The sequence below is a fragment of the Eurosta solidaginis genome, chromosome 2 (assembly GCF_040869045.1).
Source record: "Eurosta solidaginis isolate ZX-2024a chromosome 2, ASM4086904v1, whole genome shotgun sequence".
Taxonomy (NCBI): Eukaryota; Metazoa; Arthropoda; class Insecta; order Diptera; family Tephritidae; genus Eurosta; species Eurosta solidaginis.
The window spans coordinates 158,864,093-158,881,817 of record NC_090320.1 but is presented as its reverse complement, the minus strand read 5'-3'; the positions used below and the strand labels follow the sequence as shown (position 1 = coordinate 158,881,817).

At 37.0% G+C, this 17,725-nt stretch overlaps 1 protein-coding gene across 3 annotated transcripts in view; it reads left to right on the top strand.

The window, feature by feature from the left end:
• wg (wingless) overlaps positions 1-17,725 on the top strand; it is a 336,654-nt gene that overhangs the window by 83,072 nt on the left and 235,857 nt on the right. For all 3 annotated transcript variants that reach the window (XR_010949684.1, XM_067766362.1, XM_067766361.1), the window contains exon 2: positions 8,139-8,401. Coding sequence is in view for 2 of the 3 variants with exons in the window: in XM_067766361.1 (XP_067622462.1) it covers positions 8,139-8,401 (263 nt within the window). In the remaining variant the exon portion in view is untranslated. The remainder of the gene's footprint in view (positions 1-8,138; positions 8,402-17,725) is intronic.

Sequence of the window (17,725 nt, the reverse complement as noted above, 5' to 3'; positions counted from 1 at the left end):
TATAACTTTAGAGAAAACTTTGTAAAATGGGTGTGACACCTAACACATTAGGTAGAAGAAAATGAAGAAGTTCTGCAGGGTGAAATCAAAAGCCCTTGGGATCTTGGCAGGAATACTGTTCGTGATATTACATACATAAATAAATTAGCGGTACCCGACAGATGATGTTCTGGGTCACCCTGGTCCACATTTTGGTCGATATATTGAAAACGCCTTCACACTTACAACTAAGGGCCACTCCCTTTTAAAGCCCTCATTAACACCTTCATTTGATACCCATATCGTACAAGCAAATTCTAGAGTCACCTCTGGTCCACCTTTATGGCGATATCTCTTAAAGGCGTCCTTACTTACTTACTTACTTAATTGGCGCTTAACCGTCTGAAGGCGTCCCCCTATAGAAATAAGGCTCACTCCCTTTTAAAATACTCATTAACATGTTTCATTTGATTCCCATATCGTACAAACACATTATAGAGTCACCCCTGGTCCACCTTTATGGTGATATCTCGGAAAGACATCCACCTATAGAACTAAGGCCCACTTCCTTTTAAAATACTCATTAACACCTTCATTTGATACCCATATCGTACAAGCAAATTCTAGAGTCACTCCTGGTCCACCTTTATGGCGATATCTCTTAAAGGCGTCCTTACTTACTTACTTACTTAATTGGCGCTTAACCGTCTAAAGGCGTCGACCTATAGAAATAAGGCTCACTCCCTTTTAAAATACTCATTAACATCTTTTATTTAATTCCCATATCGTACAAACACATTCTAGAGTCAGCCGTGGTCCACCTTTACTGCGATATCTAGAAAAGGCGGCCACCTATGGAACTAAAGCCCACTCCCTTTTAAAATACTCATTAACACCTTTCATTTGATACCCATATCGTATAAACTCATTCTAGAGTCACCCCTGGTCCATCTTTATGGCGATATCTCGAAAAGGCGTTCACCTAAAGAACTAGGGATTACTCCGTTTTAAAATACTCATTAACACCTTTCATTTGATACCCATATCGTACAAACACATTCTAGAGTCACCCTTGGTCCACCTTTATGGCGATATCTCGAAACGAACTATGGCCCACTCTATTCTAAAATACTCTTTAATGCCTTCCATTTGATACCCATGTCATACAAACACATTCCAGGGTTACCCTAGGTTCATTTTTCTACATAGTGATTTGCCCTTATTTTGTCTCCAAAGCTCTCAGCTGACTATGTAATGTTCGGTATAACTTTCATTTAAAGAAATGTATTGTAATGAAATTCAACACACTATTTCTTCTGACCTCGACTTATACTCCTGTAAAAAATAAATATTATTTCAAAATGAAATATAATTCTGTGATAATTAAATATTTAACGGAATATTTCCGTCATTTATAAAGCTACACTGCTAAAGTTTTATAACACCAACTTTGTAAGGACAACTTAAAAACTGTATACTATCTTCGAAGGAACGCGAGTGGCGACGCCTACTAAGGCCGTTTGAATCTTTTTAAAATAATTCCATCGACTTCAAAAACGGTGTAAGATTTTGTAATATTATTTATAACCATCTTTTCTCTTGAAAATAAAATTGCCCTAGACAAGAATCACAAAGTCGGTTGATTACCACGCACACGCAAGTCCACATATAGAACACACATACAAATTTGATAAGCTTGGCTATCCCATATCCGATTGCGACATCAAGCACTGAAGAAGAGTTAAGGATGAACTTTAAAACAAACGGTTACAGTGGCCATATTATGCGAATAAAAAGAGATATTCCGGCCCAAAATAAACTCTTATCAAGTGTGTAATATGGGGAGGTATGACTTTGACGACGTCTTCGGAGAGTTCAGCTTGCCTTCGAGCTTGAAATCATAAAAGGATGGGACATATATAATTCGAGGACTCTAAGGACGGATAGGCTGACGGTCCGCCTTCAGGTGGGCAAGGTATTTGGTTTTAAAGCCTGAAAATTCAGTCTCCAATACTTGATATTTCTCAATTTGAGGAGGTTAGTGGCCTTCGTTGCGCCCCGTTCTATGGGTATCAATGTTTTCAGGTCCCAGGTCAGAAAAGCACAACAATCTACCTGGCGATCTCTTGATCAAAAATCCCGGAACCAAATCTACGGCTGAATGATCAATTAATGACAAAATGATCGATGACAGACAAAGCTCCAGAGACCGAACTTAAGCCATGGATGTACCACTTTTCTTCTTGCTAAGCAGCAAAGGAGATGATGAGGCCGATTCCCCAATTACATAAGATGAAACATATCACCGGACTTTAAAGAAATAAAACTGGTAGTACTTCGGTTGTCAAACAACACTGGTCCTGAATGTTATACACTACTTGCCAATATGTTCAAACGTGAAGATAAGCAGTTGGTTTAGAGTATGTATTAATGCTTTTTCAAAATACGGTCGCACAATCGCATGGCTCTCGTTCTTACTCAATCCAAGAATCCTTAAGAAAAGTGATCACGCAAAATACAGGTCAGTATACTCTGTTCTTGCAAAGGATTGATGCCCACAATACCTTTGTCTGGAAACATTATTATGAGCAGAAGAAAGATGCAAACTATTTTCTTGTCGCCAACGAAAAAAATATTTATCGTTCATAAAAATTACTAAGCAACTTAAAGATAAACGGTGACGTATACTTATTATACAAATAAGAGACATATATTTCCGTTTGTCTCTGCCATAAAGTGTGCCTGTAAAGAAGGTATTTTTACGCCTTTTATGAAAATGAAATGGTATATTAAGTTTGTTATGAATATAAAAATTGTATGGATAATAGATAGCCCGACCAATAAGATACCGAATAGATCAGGATGAAGATCTGAGTTGATTTAGCCATGTCCGCTGTCCGTCCGTCTGTCTGTCTGTTTGAATCAAACTAGTCCCTCAATTTTTGAGATATTTTGATAAAATTTTGTCAGCGGATATATTTTTGTATCGGAATCGACCAGATCGGACCACTATAACATATATCCACCTTTCAACCGATTTTTCAGAAAAGTTTTTTCTTGCAATATCTTTCTTATCAGTCAGAATCTTCACATTTCACAAAATACTTTCGTATTAGGCACAATTTGTTGTCTAAAAATCATAGAAATCGTTCGTATATATAACATATATCCCCCATACAGCCGATTGTTCACATAAGAAGCTCTTCGTAATTTCTGACCCCTTATAACAGCTTGAAGCATCAAATTTCATCAAATGTTTAGGTATAGGGCTTACATTGTTGTCTGATAAAATTTTATAGATCGGTGGTACAACCGATTGTTCCGTAAGAAACATTTCACAATATCTACACTATTTTGACAGATATAAGCTTTAAACTTCACCAAACAATTTTGTAATTTCTGCCCCATTTCAACAGATAGAAGTTGTAAATTTCATCAAATACTTACTGATGTATATGTCATATGTATTGTAATGAATTTAGTGAAATTCCCCTTATTCCAAACCTTTTGCTAACGTTCGAATCGCTAAACTGTTGAATAAACAACTCCAATATTCAATAATGCAAAATGGTCTTAATGAGGCTACTCTGAGAGTACTTCACAATAACTCTTATTTCACAACTAATTGCGTGTTTAAATCAAACTGATTAGTCATGCCTCAGCTTGCGCTGCTTTTATATTCTAGGTTTCTGGGTTCACCTATTTCTCTAAGGTCTAGTAATTTCGTGAACTTCATGCTTGGTTACCAACCATATACATGTATATTTGTAGTTTGTAGCTATATGCGTGTGTATATATGAGTACTACGTCGGCTGGTGATGACATGCGTTTGCGAGTATCTCTCCGCTGTCTTGTATGCATGTGTGTAAATAATGATTAATTTGTTTACGTACATACGAGTGGCTGTTTAGTATCGGCTTAGTGATGATAGTATCGCTTAGTGATCGTCACACTGCCCTCCACCTAAGTCTTATTGTTCCGATCAGACAAATCTCTCGATCTAACCGCTGCTAGCCTCTCCAAATGAACCACCCTTCTATTTCGTGGTTTCCCAATGGTTTGCATGCGGTAGATGGTATCACTGGTGCTCTTCACAACTTTGTACAGACCTTCCCAACTGCACCAAAATTTGGATGGAACACCTTTCCGCCGGTGAGAGTTGTGTAGCAGTACCAAATCTCCCTCCCGGAACCTTCCGAATTATTGTTCTTGTCGTACCTGTGTTTCATCCTACTACTCATTACCCTATTGCGTTCCCTCACTCTCTGTTGTTTGGCCTATGAACTACTTCGTAGAGCTTGCGCTTGACGGATTGGCTTCGCATAACCAATATCTTTCCGACGTTTCACAACAGCAGTGCGCCCTGGCTTGAAACCACCCTTGCATTCTTTCTGAGAAATTCTTTCGTCCATTTTAGTGCGTCCATTAGGGTTTCTCAATGCCAGTGTTTTTCTCGCAGGTACCTTCGGTTTTGATTTGTTTGGCCCATTCGTTCCATCAACCTTTGCCCAATTTATTTTTTTTTTTGACTTTTGTGGTCTCTGCTTACTGCAGAACCCTTTCTCCAAACTGAAGTTAAGTGGCACATCCTTGTTCTTATAGCGCATAATCCTACTCTGAATATCGATCCTGATGTCATTGTCAACTAAGAAGTCCACTCCCAATATGACTTCACCAAAATCTCTGCCACAACGAATTTGGGTAGAACCGTGACCTTTCCAAATAAGACTTCACATACCACTTCTCCCTGGATTTGGTTATACTCGCCATTAACCGTACGCAATCTCCAGGTAATGGCTTTACTCTCCTGTTGACCAAATCAGATCGGATTAAAGAATGAGATGCGCCCGTATCTACAGTCAGTACACTCTCCTTGCCATCCACATTTCCTGTGACGGTAAGACTGCTCGATTTCCTTCCGATTTGCGATACAGATATCACAGGACATTCAATAGCTGGAGCTAGCTCTCGATCTTTACATCTGACTCGCTCTTGCTCATTTCTCCCAGCTTTGTTCTTAAGACCACCCATGCTGTTGAAACCACTAGGATCAAGATGGCAATGACGTGCAATGTGACCTGGCTTCCCGCATTTGAAGCATTTGATAACTCTTTAACTCCGATTTTGCGATCCTTTCAGTGCCTCCAATATTGTGTTAACCCAGTCTGGCCTTTCTACCTCCACCCGGCGTACTCTGAAAGCTGTCTTACAGAGAAGCGTTGCTGTTTCCTGAATCAGAGCATGTGATACCGTTTCTGTGAATGTAGGTTTTGGGTTTGCGTATGTCGCTCGCTTCGGTTCGATATCCCGTATTCCGTTAATAAAGCTCTGGATTTGTACCCTTTCGGTGTATTCCACGGGTGTGTCCGCATTCGCCTTTCAACATCCGTCCCAAACTCTTTCAATGTTTCATCAGGCTTCGGGAAGCGGTTCAGTAATTCCATTTGGTATATCTGTCTCCTATGATCGATTCCGTATCGCCTCTCTAGTGCGCTCATCAACGTTTCATAGCTGTTCCGTTCGTACTCTGGGATTATCTGTAAGATTTCAGCTGCAGGCCCTGTCACTGCCACGAACAGTGCAGCAACTTTATCATCCTCATTCCAGTTATTCACTGCTGAATTCTTCTCAAATTGAAGCTTAAATACCTGGAAAGGAACAGAGCCGTCAAAACATATAGTTTTTACCTTCGTATTGCTTGCTGATTTTGTTGTAACTGCTCGATACGTCCTATCAAAGCATCCACCTCGGCCCCGATTTTTTCCTCAAACTGTAAAATTTTTGTATCCTGGGCCTCCAACTTCGATGATACCCTTATCTCGTATGCCTCCAGCTGCGAGGATATGCGGGCCTCCTGTGCTTTCAATTGCTCAGCCAACTGAGATGTCATATATGTCTCCTGTTCTTCCAGTTGAGATGCCATCTTGGATGTAATCTGTGCCTAGATTTCAGAAATACGCGTTTCTTGCGCTTCAATCTTCGATGCTATGCGTGTCCCCTGCGATTCCAGTTTGGATGTTATACGTGTATCCTGTGATTCCATTTTTGTCGATATCTGTGATAACAAAGCCAATATCGCATTGTTCTCGCCGCTTGCGACTGCATTTGGACTTCCGTTTTCTCTTCCAATTTTGTTAATGTCTCGTCCTCATCAGGACGGATACATACTCGTCCATATTAATTCCTTCCAACTCTCGTAGCCGTGCTTGAAGTGCCATCTTATTGCCGCTTGTATTCAATTCACGGTTCTCCAACTCCTTTTTCAGTTGCTGGATCCTTAATTCACTTAACTTAGCATATCCAAGTTGTATTCGAAATCTTCAGAATTTATTCAACAATTCCTCTTCTGACACCAACTGTAGCGAATTTAGTGAAATTCCGCTTAATCCAAACCTTCTGCTAACGTTCGAATCGCTAAACTGTTAAATAAATAACTCCAGTATTCAATATATTTTGATAGTATCGCTTAGTGATGCTAATAGTCGTCACACTATATTTATTGTTCCGACAAGTGATTCATGCAGACCACAAAAAACGTGAAACTTTGTACCTTCACACAAAATACCGATATATTTTTTAATTTATATTTATTATTTATATTATTGCTCAGATTCATTCATGCAAGGTATGAAGCCTGCGGCACAGCCGAAGACAATCCCGTCCTTACTTGTTATAAATTTTTCGGACAAAAAAAACAGCGTCTACCTTGAGAAAGCATCCATTTATTTACAAATATATTAAGTGATGGCTCTAAATAAATAAAAGCTCTTTGCATTAGGAAAATTTGCTAAAACAACAAAAGTGCTATAGCACCTCAAATATTTCAAACGCGAAAATCTCAAAACGTATATTTCAAAGTTCCCTTTTTGCACGCAACTACTCAATTAATGCATAATATGTTTGTTTCTGTTCTATTAATTTAAGTATCATGCTAAGCTGATGATATCTCTTCTGTAGCTGAGCACGTTTAGATTTCGACGCTTCATAAGCCGCTACCCATCAACGAATGGGTAAAAAGAAAACTACAAAAAATAATATTATAAATATTTCGCGTGAACAGAATTCATTCGGCCACTTGAAGGCAGCGCCTGCCACAGGATCCATTAAAAGTGGACATATATTCGGTACGTTCCGGTAAAAAGCACCACTAAAATTCTAGCCCGAACCTTCTAGGTCATCTCGCCCCTCGCTCTAGTTCAATGAGTGATTTGGGGTCGCCAGAGCCTCACTTCCTAAATGAGTAGGTAAGGCCGACAATTGGGTTGTGGACGCTGTGAAGCTATGGACTCTGTTTCGCGCCTATCAACCCCTCGAATGGCGCTTATTCTTCATGACAAGGCTAATCAGTTTAGCTAGTTTTGTGGTGGCATCTTGGACGGTCACTGATGTACATATGTAAAATATTATTAGAAAAATAGATTTTTTCCCCTATTAATAATTGTGTTTTGCTACTTTAACCTACAGAGAAAATTTGGTTATTGTCTGTACATCATTTAATGAATAATAATCACGTTTTTGGTGTTCTAAAGGTGGACATGGCTACAGTCCAATTTCATTCAATTTTTAAAATTGAGGGGATAAGTGCCATACCAAATAAATAAGATATCAAATTTCAATAAGATCTCTCAAGTTCAAGTTATCGTGTTCAGAGACGGATAAATTTAAGCCGTTACAAGCTACTGTTATGCGGACAAAATTAATAAACTCTGTGAGCTTTGGTCAGATGAGTATAATAAATGAAGTTTGTTACAAATAATAATGACTTTTTGTCTTTCCTTGCAAAACCGCATATAAGTGGGTATTGAGCCGAATAAAATTTCAAAACCGCATATGACGCACTGATTTGGTATATAAGTATATTCTATTACACTCTTATCAGGGAGACTAAAAACTTTATTGGAAATTTATTTTACCTTTGTTGGAATTTATCGCTTAACATAGCGCTTAGTTTTAAAGCAAATCTGTTTTTAGTATCTCCTGTAAAATTAATGTACCAACGCTTACGTGGTTTTGCATAAGTGCTATGCGCGGGTTTGCACGTTCACTTTCTTATGGAATCAACAATTAATTTAATATATATTTTGTACAAATATATGTGCATTTCTATATGCCTGTATGCGTTTAAGTTTTCCAAGAATGTAATCACTTTCTTTTTACAGGGGCATAGCTAAAGTTGGGGAGCCTAATAATATATCACCCCTCAGCTCAGGCATTATGTACATGGATCCAGCAATACATTCTACATTAAGGCGAAAACAGCGAAGATTGGTCCGAGATAATCCAGGTGTATTGGGAGCTCTTGTAAAAGGTGCCAACCTTGCTATAAGTGAATGCCAACATCAGTTCCGTAATAGGCGTTGGAATTGTTCTACCCGAAACTTTTTGCGTGGAAAAAATTTATTCGGAAAAATTGTTGATCGAGGTAAGAATGACGAACGTTTACAATTAACCTAATCTTAATTGAAAATAGCTGCCGTTTAAGAGGCTTGCTATTTAAATTTCACAAGAAATGAGTTCAATAAGACAATAGGAGATAAATTTAAAAGAAGTTAAAGTCTTCAAACGTAGATAATTGCTGAAAAGTGCGTAGCAAATTGTCTCATCTGCTATTTCCTTGAGCCTGCGACCACACTCGAAGGTTGATAAAAATTCCACAGCATGCATCTTTGTATATGTATGTAACTGCTTTCGCATCACACATAATAAAAAGAAGCATAATTAAGCTGTCAGCGCTCATGCTGATTACGCTGTTGTGCGTCGATGCTGTGTAACTAATGAAGATATTATTTACAACATAATGATTGGCTTCTGTTGTGTTTGCTTTGAGCAATTTTGTCATTCTTCTAACACGCTGCTACTAAAGATACTGATCTTCTATAAAGAAAGTTTGTTAATGAAAATTACCCTGTAGTCAAAAGCCAAAGCAGTCAACAAACATTCTAGTTCATTAACTAGAATTTTGTGGGGCCATTCATACTAGTTGGTGTTTGAATAGTTCATTGCCTAAAAATTTTCAAGGTTATTCATACTAGTCAGTTTTTGGATAGTTTATTGATTTATTCATACTTGTTCGTATTTCATTTGATTATGTCCGTCGAACTTGATGAAATATGGTAATGCTTTCTGCCGGCAATTTGCAATACATACTTCAGTTAGCAAGGCTAGATTTCGTACAAATCAACGGGCACTACGATGAGATACGGCACCATCCAGTTTAGCCGGTTGATCCAGATTAACATAAGGAGGTCCTAATCCTAATCCACACTAAGTCGAGAAGTAGCATCGCCAGGTCGCGCCCAGAGAAAGCTGTTATCAATATACTCTTGCATAAATTAACTAGTATGTCAATTGGTATAATATTTATGCATTCGATAACTAGTATGCCATCTGGTATAATTCTGTCGAGATACTGACTAGTGTATTAATTGGTATATTTCGTAGGGCATCACCGTGTTAAAAATACCAGCTCCTAATATGGATAAAAGACAGAATTGTAACTAGTGGGTATTTTTGGCAAACTATCAGTTTTCTAGTATACAACTAGTTTGTTTGACTGCAGGGTAGTTCTGCACATAAACACAACGAAACATCATGTATCCCATTAGACGGTTCCATAAAAATTTTAATTTTAATTTTTACCACTAGGCTTAAAATCCAGTTCAGGTGTTGTGCCAAAATTATAATAGTATAATAAATGCAAAATATATATATGTATATATATATATTAAAAAATGAATTTCGCTAACTTATAAAAGAACTTTTATGTGGCATACAATGTACCAATATGATATGGTAGACAAGCAAACTACTCACTATACAAGGAAGGACGTCAGAAAATAAAACAATGAATTCCAGGACTTATGTTTTACTCAAATAAACACTTTCTTTTTGGCGAAAACAAGCACTTAAGTCCTAAAACATTAGTAATAATTGTAATAATAACGATTTTGCCCGACATACCTCCAAGGAGACTTAGACGAAGAGAGATGAGATTTTACTCCAATTCACGGTACTTTTGGTTTACTTGGAATGGCATTTGCTAAATCATATGGATTTTATCTGAGAAGTATTTCAAGGAATACATTTCTTCCCGGCAGCCTCTTCCTTGTTTTTAAAATTTGTTTGCGATGTTGCCAGCCTCGGATAGAAACCTGGTACCTTAAATATCGTAGGAAAGCATACTAGCCAATGTACTGTCATATCACAGATGAAAAGTGGAATTACTTTACCAAAACATTAAATTTACAAAACTATAATAATAAAAGGCATTTGAATGAAGCTCTACTTGCTGTTCTTTATCGAAATTTCGAAAAGCGGCTTTAAAAATGCAATAAAAGCCATCATAACGTGGATTGTGATACCATCCTGCTTATACCAGCTTGTACTACTGTTCAGCAGCTTCAAACAAAAGTATATATTTCCACAGTTTTTTTATGATGATAGCAATCCCCCGACTTCTAATGTCGCGAACTTTGTATGGCCACAATTAAAGGTTGGGGCCAAACTTTTCAGCTGGGCGGTGTCGCACTGCCTTGACATAACGATAGGATGGAGCGGTATGAACTAATCGAAATAAATATAGTCTTTTATATATCAAATTGATTAGGTATGTGGGTTCCTTGGGACTATTGTTTTTTAATATGAGGAAAATCGCCCACTTTTTATATATATAAAAATTTTGGAAAACCAAAAACGAACAACAGCTACAACAACCAAATTTCATGAGTGGGTTGAAATAATAACCTATAATTTAATTTTTTAAAATTAGACTTGCCCCATTTCTTATCATCACAAAGCTTAGTAAACCTTCTAATTGGGATTGAGTCTGAACAAATTTACGAAATCTACAAGGGATAAAGCCCACTTTTAGACCTAAGAGATTTAAAATTACCTTGACCGCATATAATAGGTAATATCTTTGCGAAAAATAACTTTATATCAATGTAATTCAAAAAATTGAATAAACTAAACATTTTTGGAAATGGTCGTGACATCGCCCCTTTTTTGACCAAACCATTTCTCATATTCTATAGCCGTAACTCGTAGACCAGTTGATATATCTTGACAAACTGCACATTTGCCTTATAACCTGAAAGTTTTCTGCCAAAAATGGTTGAAGACCATAACCACTATTATATTTGCGGGGAATATAATTGGCAATATATTTGCGAAAAAGAAGGGTATTTGAGTAAAAGTGTACAAAAGCGATGAATAAACTCGCCCCTTTAGATAATATTTAGTATCACAAGACTGAAGCTAAATGAAATGTCCTATAGAAGCTCTCAGCTGAGTATTAATATTCGAACGTAGACGTAAAATAAATATTTACAAGGCGCAATATAGGTCCGAAGAGATTTAGGCCGAGCTTCTCTTCAAATTTGCGTCGCGCTCAATTAATTTTGCCTACAAATAGACGACGCCCTTACTTTTTTTTTCATTTTGTTTTGTTTTGTATGATGGTAGCAGTCACCCGACTAGTCACACTAAAACTTCACATTTGTAGTGGCTAATAATTTAAAATACCATATTGGGTTGCAAAGCGGGTGAGCTAGCTAAACAGGGCACATCCCTCGAAAGCCTTTTACCGTAGAAGTTCCAATCAGTTTGGTTGAGATTAAAAGCAGGCGAAAGCTGCACATGACTGACCAAGCAAGATAGGAGTGGAATGAATTTCGGAGCTCCAAAGTTTCGAAGATCATGTGGAGGTCTTACAACCTTAGACTAACAAAGTTGCCCTTATTATTAAAAAGAGGGGTTGTAGGCTCATGATAGGTATCCTGAGGCCAGATTGGAGTAGAAAACGATCGAGCCCGTTTCGTGCTCATACCCTGCTCTCGCAGGGCTACTACTCCAGCTGTAAGGAATGGCACAACTATCAGATCTAGAAGCAGAAAGTAGTTAAGAGGACGGAGTTATTTTATACCACAGGTCCTGGTTTTTGATGGGATTTTTCATTTTGGCTGTTGAGCAAACATATGGTAACACTATGGACTTATTCAGTCTATATGAGGTCTTCCCGAACCAGCCAGTTCAATCTTACTTAACCGAAGTCCTTCAATTTTATGCTTAATATGACAGAATTACTCCACACATAAAAATACCAAACGAAATTTTTTATGATGTAAATATTTCATCCTGGTGTGGACCTCCACATTTGTTGTTGTCTAAATCAGTCTAATGTACATACATATGTAGGAATCTACCTTCTTCAAGTTTCGAGCCTGACTAAATTGGGGACTAACGATAATCAACAAAATATTTTTTTTTGTAGTAGTTTAAGAATACCTGCGGGATATTTTGTCACTTCCATTTTGATCCATTCTATGGTGTTTTCGATTTGTAAGAATTTATTTCTAAGACCACACACATTTAAAAGTCACCTATTCATGTTCTTTTTTGTTTTTGTATTTAATATACGTTTTTATGATTTTCAAACCCTGTAATTTCATGGTATAACATAAAAGGGGACACTACATATTAGCAATGCTACGGATGCTACCCTCTTTTACGTCGAAAGAGCAAGAAATATTATAACAAAGATCAACGTTATGGTCAGTTTTGATTCGGTTGGGTACAATGAAGTATTATACTATAACGATTTTACTGCAAGTCCCCTTATTTGCAATCTTCTGCTAACGTTCGTATCGCTAAATTGTTGAATAAATAACTCCAATATTGAATAATGGAAAAATGGCCTTTATTAAAGTACTTCACAATAACACTGATACTTTGCAACGAATAGCTTGCTTAATAACCAAACTAATTGATAGCTCAAATCAAACTCACTCTTTGCCTCTTTTGATTTCTCATTGCATACTTCCAGGCTTTTCCATTCCAGAACTTACTAGTTAGTTTGAGGTACAAAATCGCCAGCCACAACTGCGTTTATAACTTTTCATTTGAGTGATACTTGCGCAAATTATTGCCATCTCTTGTGAGCAATTCACATAAGATATATGCATGTGTTTTTGCATTGCTTCTCCGCTGCTCGTATACGTACATGACACATATGTGTAGACGTAATTATTGTTTCGTTTATGTAGATACATAATGATTGATGGATGTGCATGATATCACTGTTTAGCATCGGCTTAGAGATAGCAGCACCCCTTAGTTTTGCTAATATTCTTAACAATACCATATCAGTAAATTTAAACTTCTAAAACAGAGCCGGCCACACAAATACTAAAACAATTGCATAAGTGTGTGTAAAAATTGAGTGACAACTCCCCACAGTGTGCTAAAAGAAAATGTGGACTGTGAAGTTCGAAATTAAAAAGGACTCTGGTTATTTTATTTCAAGCTAATCCTAACAATACTTACTTATATTCATATAACTAAGAACGCGGAGGTCGAGCTAGCCAGATAAAACTTTTTTATAAAAGAAGTTATGGCGTTTCTTCAATGCAAAATTTACTTAAAAAATCACTTTTTCATCAAGAAATAACTATAAAATAAAGTAAATGTAAAGATAGAAATATATATTTTCAAAACATAAAGTCAATAAAAACAAGTAAGGAAGGTTAAGTTCGGGTGTAACCGAACATTACATACTCAGTTGAGAGCTATGGTGACAACATAAGGGAAAATAACCATGTAGGAAAATGAACCCAGGGAAACCCTGGAATGTGTTTGTATGACATGTGTATCAAATGAAAGGCATTAAAGAGTATTTTATGAGGGAGTGGGCCATAGTTCTATAGGTGGACGCCATTTAGGGATATAGCCATAAAGGTGGATCAGGGTTGACCCTAGAATGCGTTTGTACGATATGGGTATCAAATGAAAGGTATTAATGAGTATTTTAAAAGGGCGTGGACCTAAGTTCTATAGATGGAAGCCTTTTCGAGATATCGCCGTAAAGATGGACCAGGGGTGACTCTAGAATGCGTTTGCACAATATGGGCATCAAACGAAAGGTGTTAATGAGTATTTTAAAAGGGAGTGGGCCTTAGTTCTATAGGTGGACGCCGTTTCGAGATATCGTCATAAAGGTGGACCAGGGGTGATTCTAGAATGCGTTTGTACGATATGGATATCAAATTAAAGGTATTAATGAGTATTTTAAAAGGGAGTAATCCTTAGTTCCATAGGTGGACGCCGTTTCGAGATATCGCCATAAAGGTGGACCAGGGGTAACCCTAGAATTTGTTTGTACGATATGGGTATCAAAAGAAAGGTGTTAATGAGTATTTTAAAAGGGAGTAATCCTTAGTTCCATAGGTGGACGCCGTTTCGAGATATCGCCATAAAGGTGGACCAGGGGTGACCCTAGAATTTGTTTGTACAATATGGGCATCAAACGAATGGTGTTAATGAGTATTTTAAAAGGGAGTGGGCCTTAGTTCTATAGGTGGTCGCCTTTTCGAAATATCGCCATAAATGTGGACCAGGGGTGATTCTAGAATGCGTTTGTACGATATGGATATCAAATTAAAGGTATTAATGAGTATTTTAAAAGGGAGTAATCCTTAGTTCCATAGGTGGACGCCGTTTCGAGATATCGCCATAAAGGTGGACCAGGGGTGACCATAGAATTTGTTTGTACGATATGGGTATCAAAAGAAAGGTGTTAATGAGTATTTTAAAAGGGTGTGGGGCTTAGTTCTATAGGTGGACGCCTTTTCGAGATAACGCCATAAAGGTGGACCAGGGGTGACTCTAGAATGAGTTTGTACGATTTGGGTATCAAATTAAAGGTATTAATGAGAGTTTTAAAAGGGAGTGGTGGTAGTTGTATATGTGAAGGCGTTTTCCAGATATCGTCCAAAATGTGAACTAGGGTGACCCAGAACATTATCGGTTGGATACCGCTAATTTATTTATATATGTAATACCTGGCAAGATTTTAAGGGTGTTTTATTTCGCCCTGCAGAACTTTTTCATTTTCTTCTACTTAATATGGTAGGTGTCACAACCATTTTATAAAGTTTTTTCTAAAGTTATATTTCGCGTCAATAAAACAATCCAATTACCTTACCATGTTTCATCCCTTTTTTCGTATTTGGTATAGAATTATTGCATTTTTTTCATTTTCCGCAATTTTCGATATCGAAAAAGTGGGCGTGGTCATAGTCGGATTTCGTTCATTTTTCATACCAAGGTAAAGTGGGTTTAGATAAGTACGTGAACTGAGTTTAGTAAAGATATATCGATTTTTGCTCAAGTTATCGTGTTAACGGCCATGCGGAAGGACAGACGGACGACTGTGTATAAAAACTGGGCGTGGCATCAACCGATTTCGCCCATTTTCACAGAAAACAGTTAGCGCCATAAAATCTATGCCTCTACCAAATTTCAAAAGGATTGGTTAATTTTTGTTCGATTTATGGCATTAAAAGTATCCTAGACAAATTAAATGAAAAAGGGCGGAGCCACGCCCATTTTTAAATTTTCTTTTATTTTTGTATTTTGTTGCACCATATCATTACTGGAGTTGAATCTTGACATAATTTACTTATATACTGTAAAGATATTAAATTTTTTGTTAAAATTTTACTTTAAAAAAATTTTTTTTTAAAAGTGGGCGTGGTCCTTCTCCGATTTTGCTAATTTTTATTAAGCGTACATGCAGTAATAAGAGTAACGTTCCTGCCAAATTTCATCATGATATCTTCAACCACTGCCAAATTACAGCTTGCAAAAGTTTTAAATTACCTTCTTTAAAAAGTGGGCGGTGCCACGCCCATTGTCCACAATTTTACTAATTTTATATTTTGCGTCATAAGTTCAACTCATCTACCAAGTTTCGTCGCTTTATCGGTCTTTTGTAATGAATTATCGCACTTTTTCGGTTTTTCGAAATTTTCGATATCGAAAAAGTGGGCGTGGTTATAGTCCGATATCGTTCATTTTAAATAGCGATCTGAGATGAGTGCTCAGGAACCTACATACCAAATTTCATCAAGATACCTCAAAATTTACTCAAGTTATCGTGTTAACGGACGGACGGACGGACGGACGGACGGACATGGCTCAATCAAATTTTTTTTCGATCCTGATTATTTTGATATATGGAAGTCTATATCTATCTCGATTCCTTTATATATGTACAACCAACCGTTATCCAATCAAACTTAATATACTCTGTGAGCTCTGCTCAACTGAGTATAAAAATGTATAAAAATTAATAGAACTAAGTAGAACGTACAAAAAGGTCAGAATTGTCAATATTTATTAATAATTAATTAATTATTATTAATTATTAATATTTAAATTGTCAATATTAATATGTATGTTCAAAGGAACTTAATAATACTAACTAAAACGTATTAAAAGTCACTTTAACCTTGCAGTATATTGTTTCATTTATGTGCCCAAAAAGAAGCATGGACTTTTCCTTTTGCATTCACTGTTGATTTTATGAGTGACAAGCGCAAGCAAACGATCGAGATCGCACATCGTTAGTGTCTGTGTGAAAATACGAACACAAATTGCACAATGCGCAACTTTTGGCCGGCTCTGTTCTAAAACATCACATATTGGCATGCGCAAGTTTAAAAGATAGGAAAAAACACTCTACTTTTCCAGCCAAACAACTTAAAAACACCAAACAGTAATTCGATAAACAGGAGGCAGGAGTTGCAAATGATTACCTAAGCAGGAAAGGCGTGGAGCCAACCAAGGAGCTGCAAAAGTTTAACCAACAAAGTTAGTGTTATTTCTCAAAAGTCTGGACTTTAGGCATATAAAGGCCACTGGGTAAAGGAACAACAGATTATGGCACAAGTTTCTGATCTAGAAGCATCAAGTAGGACGGTTTTGGCAATAATTCTTGTATTTCTTGATAGTGATTTTTATTTCCCATACAAGAACGCATATGTATAATTAGTACTTATATTTCTACTCGATACTTTTAATCTTTGTTTTTGCTTGATTTGGAAATTTCGCCTATGACAATAATTTTTGTGATAAATGTTGTTTTTTAATTTTTAGAAAACTAGGTCGATAAAAACCATAAAATCTATTAATAAACCTTAGCATACAGAGAAATTCCAAAAAGTAATTGACAGTTAAAAAATCGAATATTTTTGGCATCGAGTCACTTTAAGCTTGGCTGCCCAACTTTTTCCAGAACTAAGCGAAAATATTTCGGTCTCGACCTTCTTCGATCTCCGGAGAATTTATCCACGTGCGTACAAAAACCGTTACCTCGCTGCAATAGCTTTAAGAAATCAAATACTTCTAACAACTTTTTTACTTTTTTTTGGAATAGAAAATTCTAAATAAGCGTGTAATATGTTGCAAAATTTGATTCTAATTTCCATTTACTGAAGGTTCTAATTTGTGAGCTGTGTTTAAAAAAAAACTAAAACTCGCCTTTGGTAATACTTGGGTCTTACTAACTTTCTTAATTGACGGTTAACCATTTATACGTTTCTGGCTGCCAACAGGGCATAACTGCCGCCAGTTAAATTTAAACCATAAAATTAAAATATTTTCCACCTGGTACATCCAGCGCAGTGTCGGCGGGTTCCGATGAGAATACTTTTTGGCCGAAGCATCATCTTTCATCTGCATAACACGACCCAGCCAGCGTAGCCGCTGTGTTTTCATTCGCTACACTATGTTGATGTCTACGTAAAACTCATTAAATCTTCTTCGGTACTTGCCGTCGCTGAAGCGTGCAGGCGCATAAATCTTTCGAGGAACATTTATCTCGAACACTCCCAGAGCCGCCATCAGAATTGTTGTCATGATCCATGCTTCTGCACCATACAGCAGGAAGGATACCATAAGTGTAGAG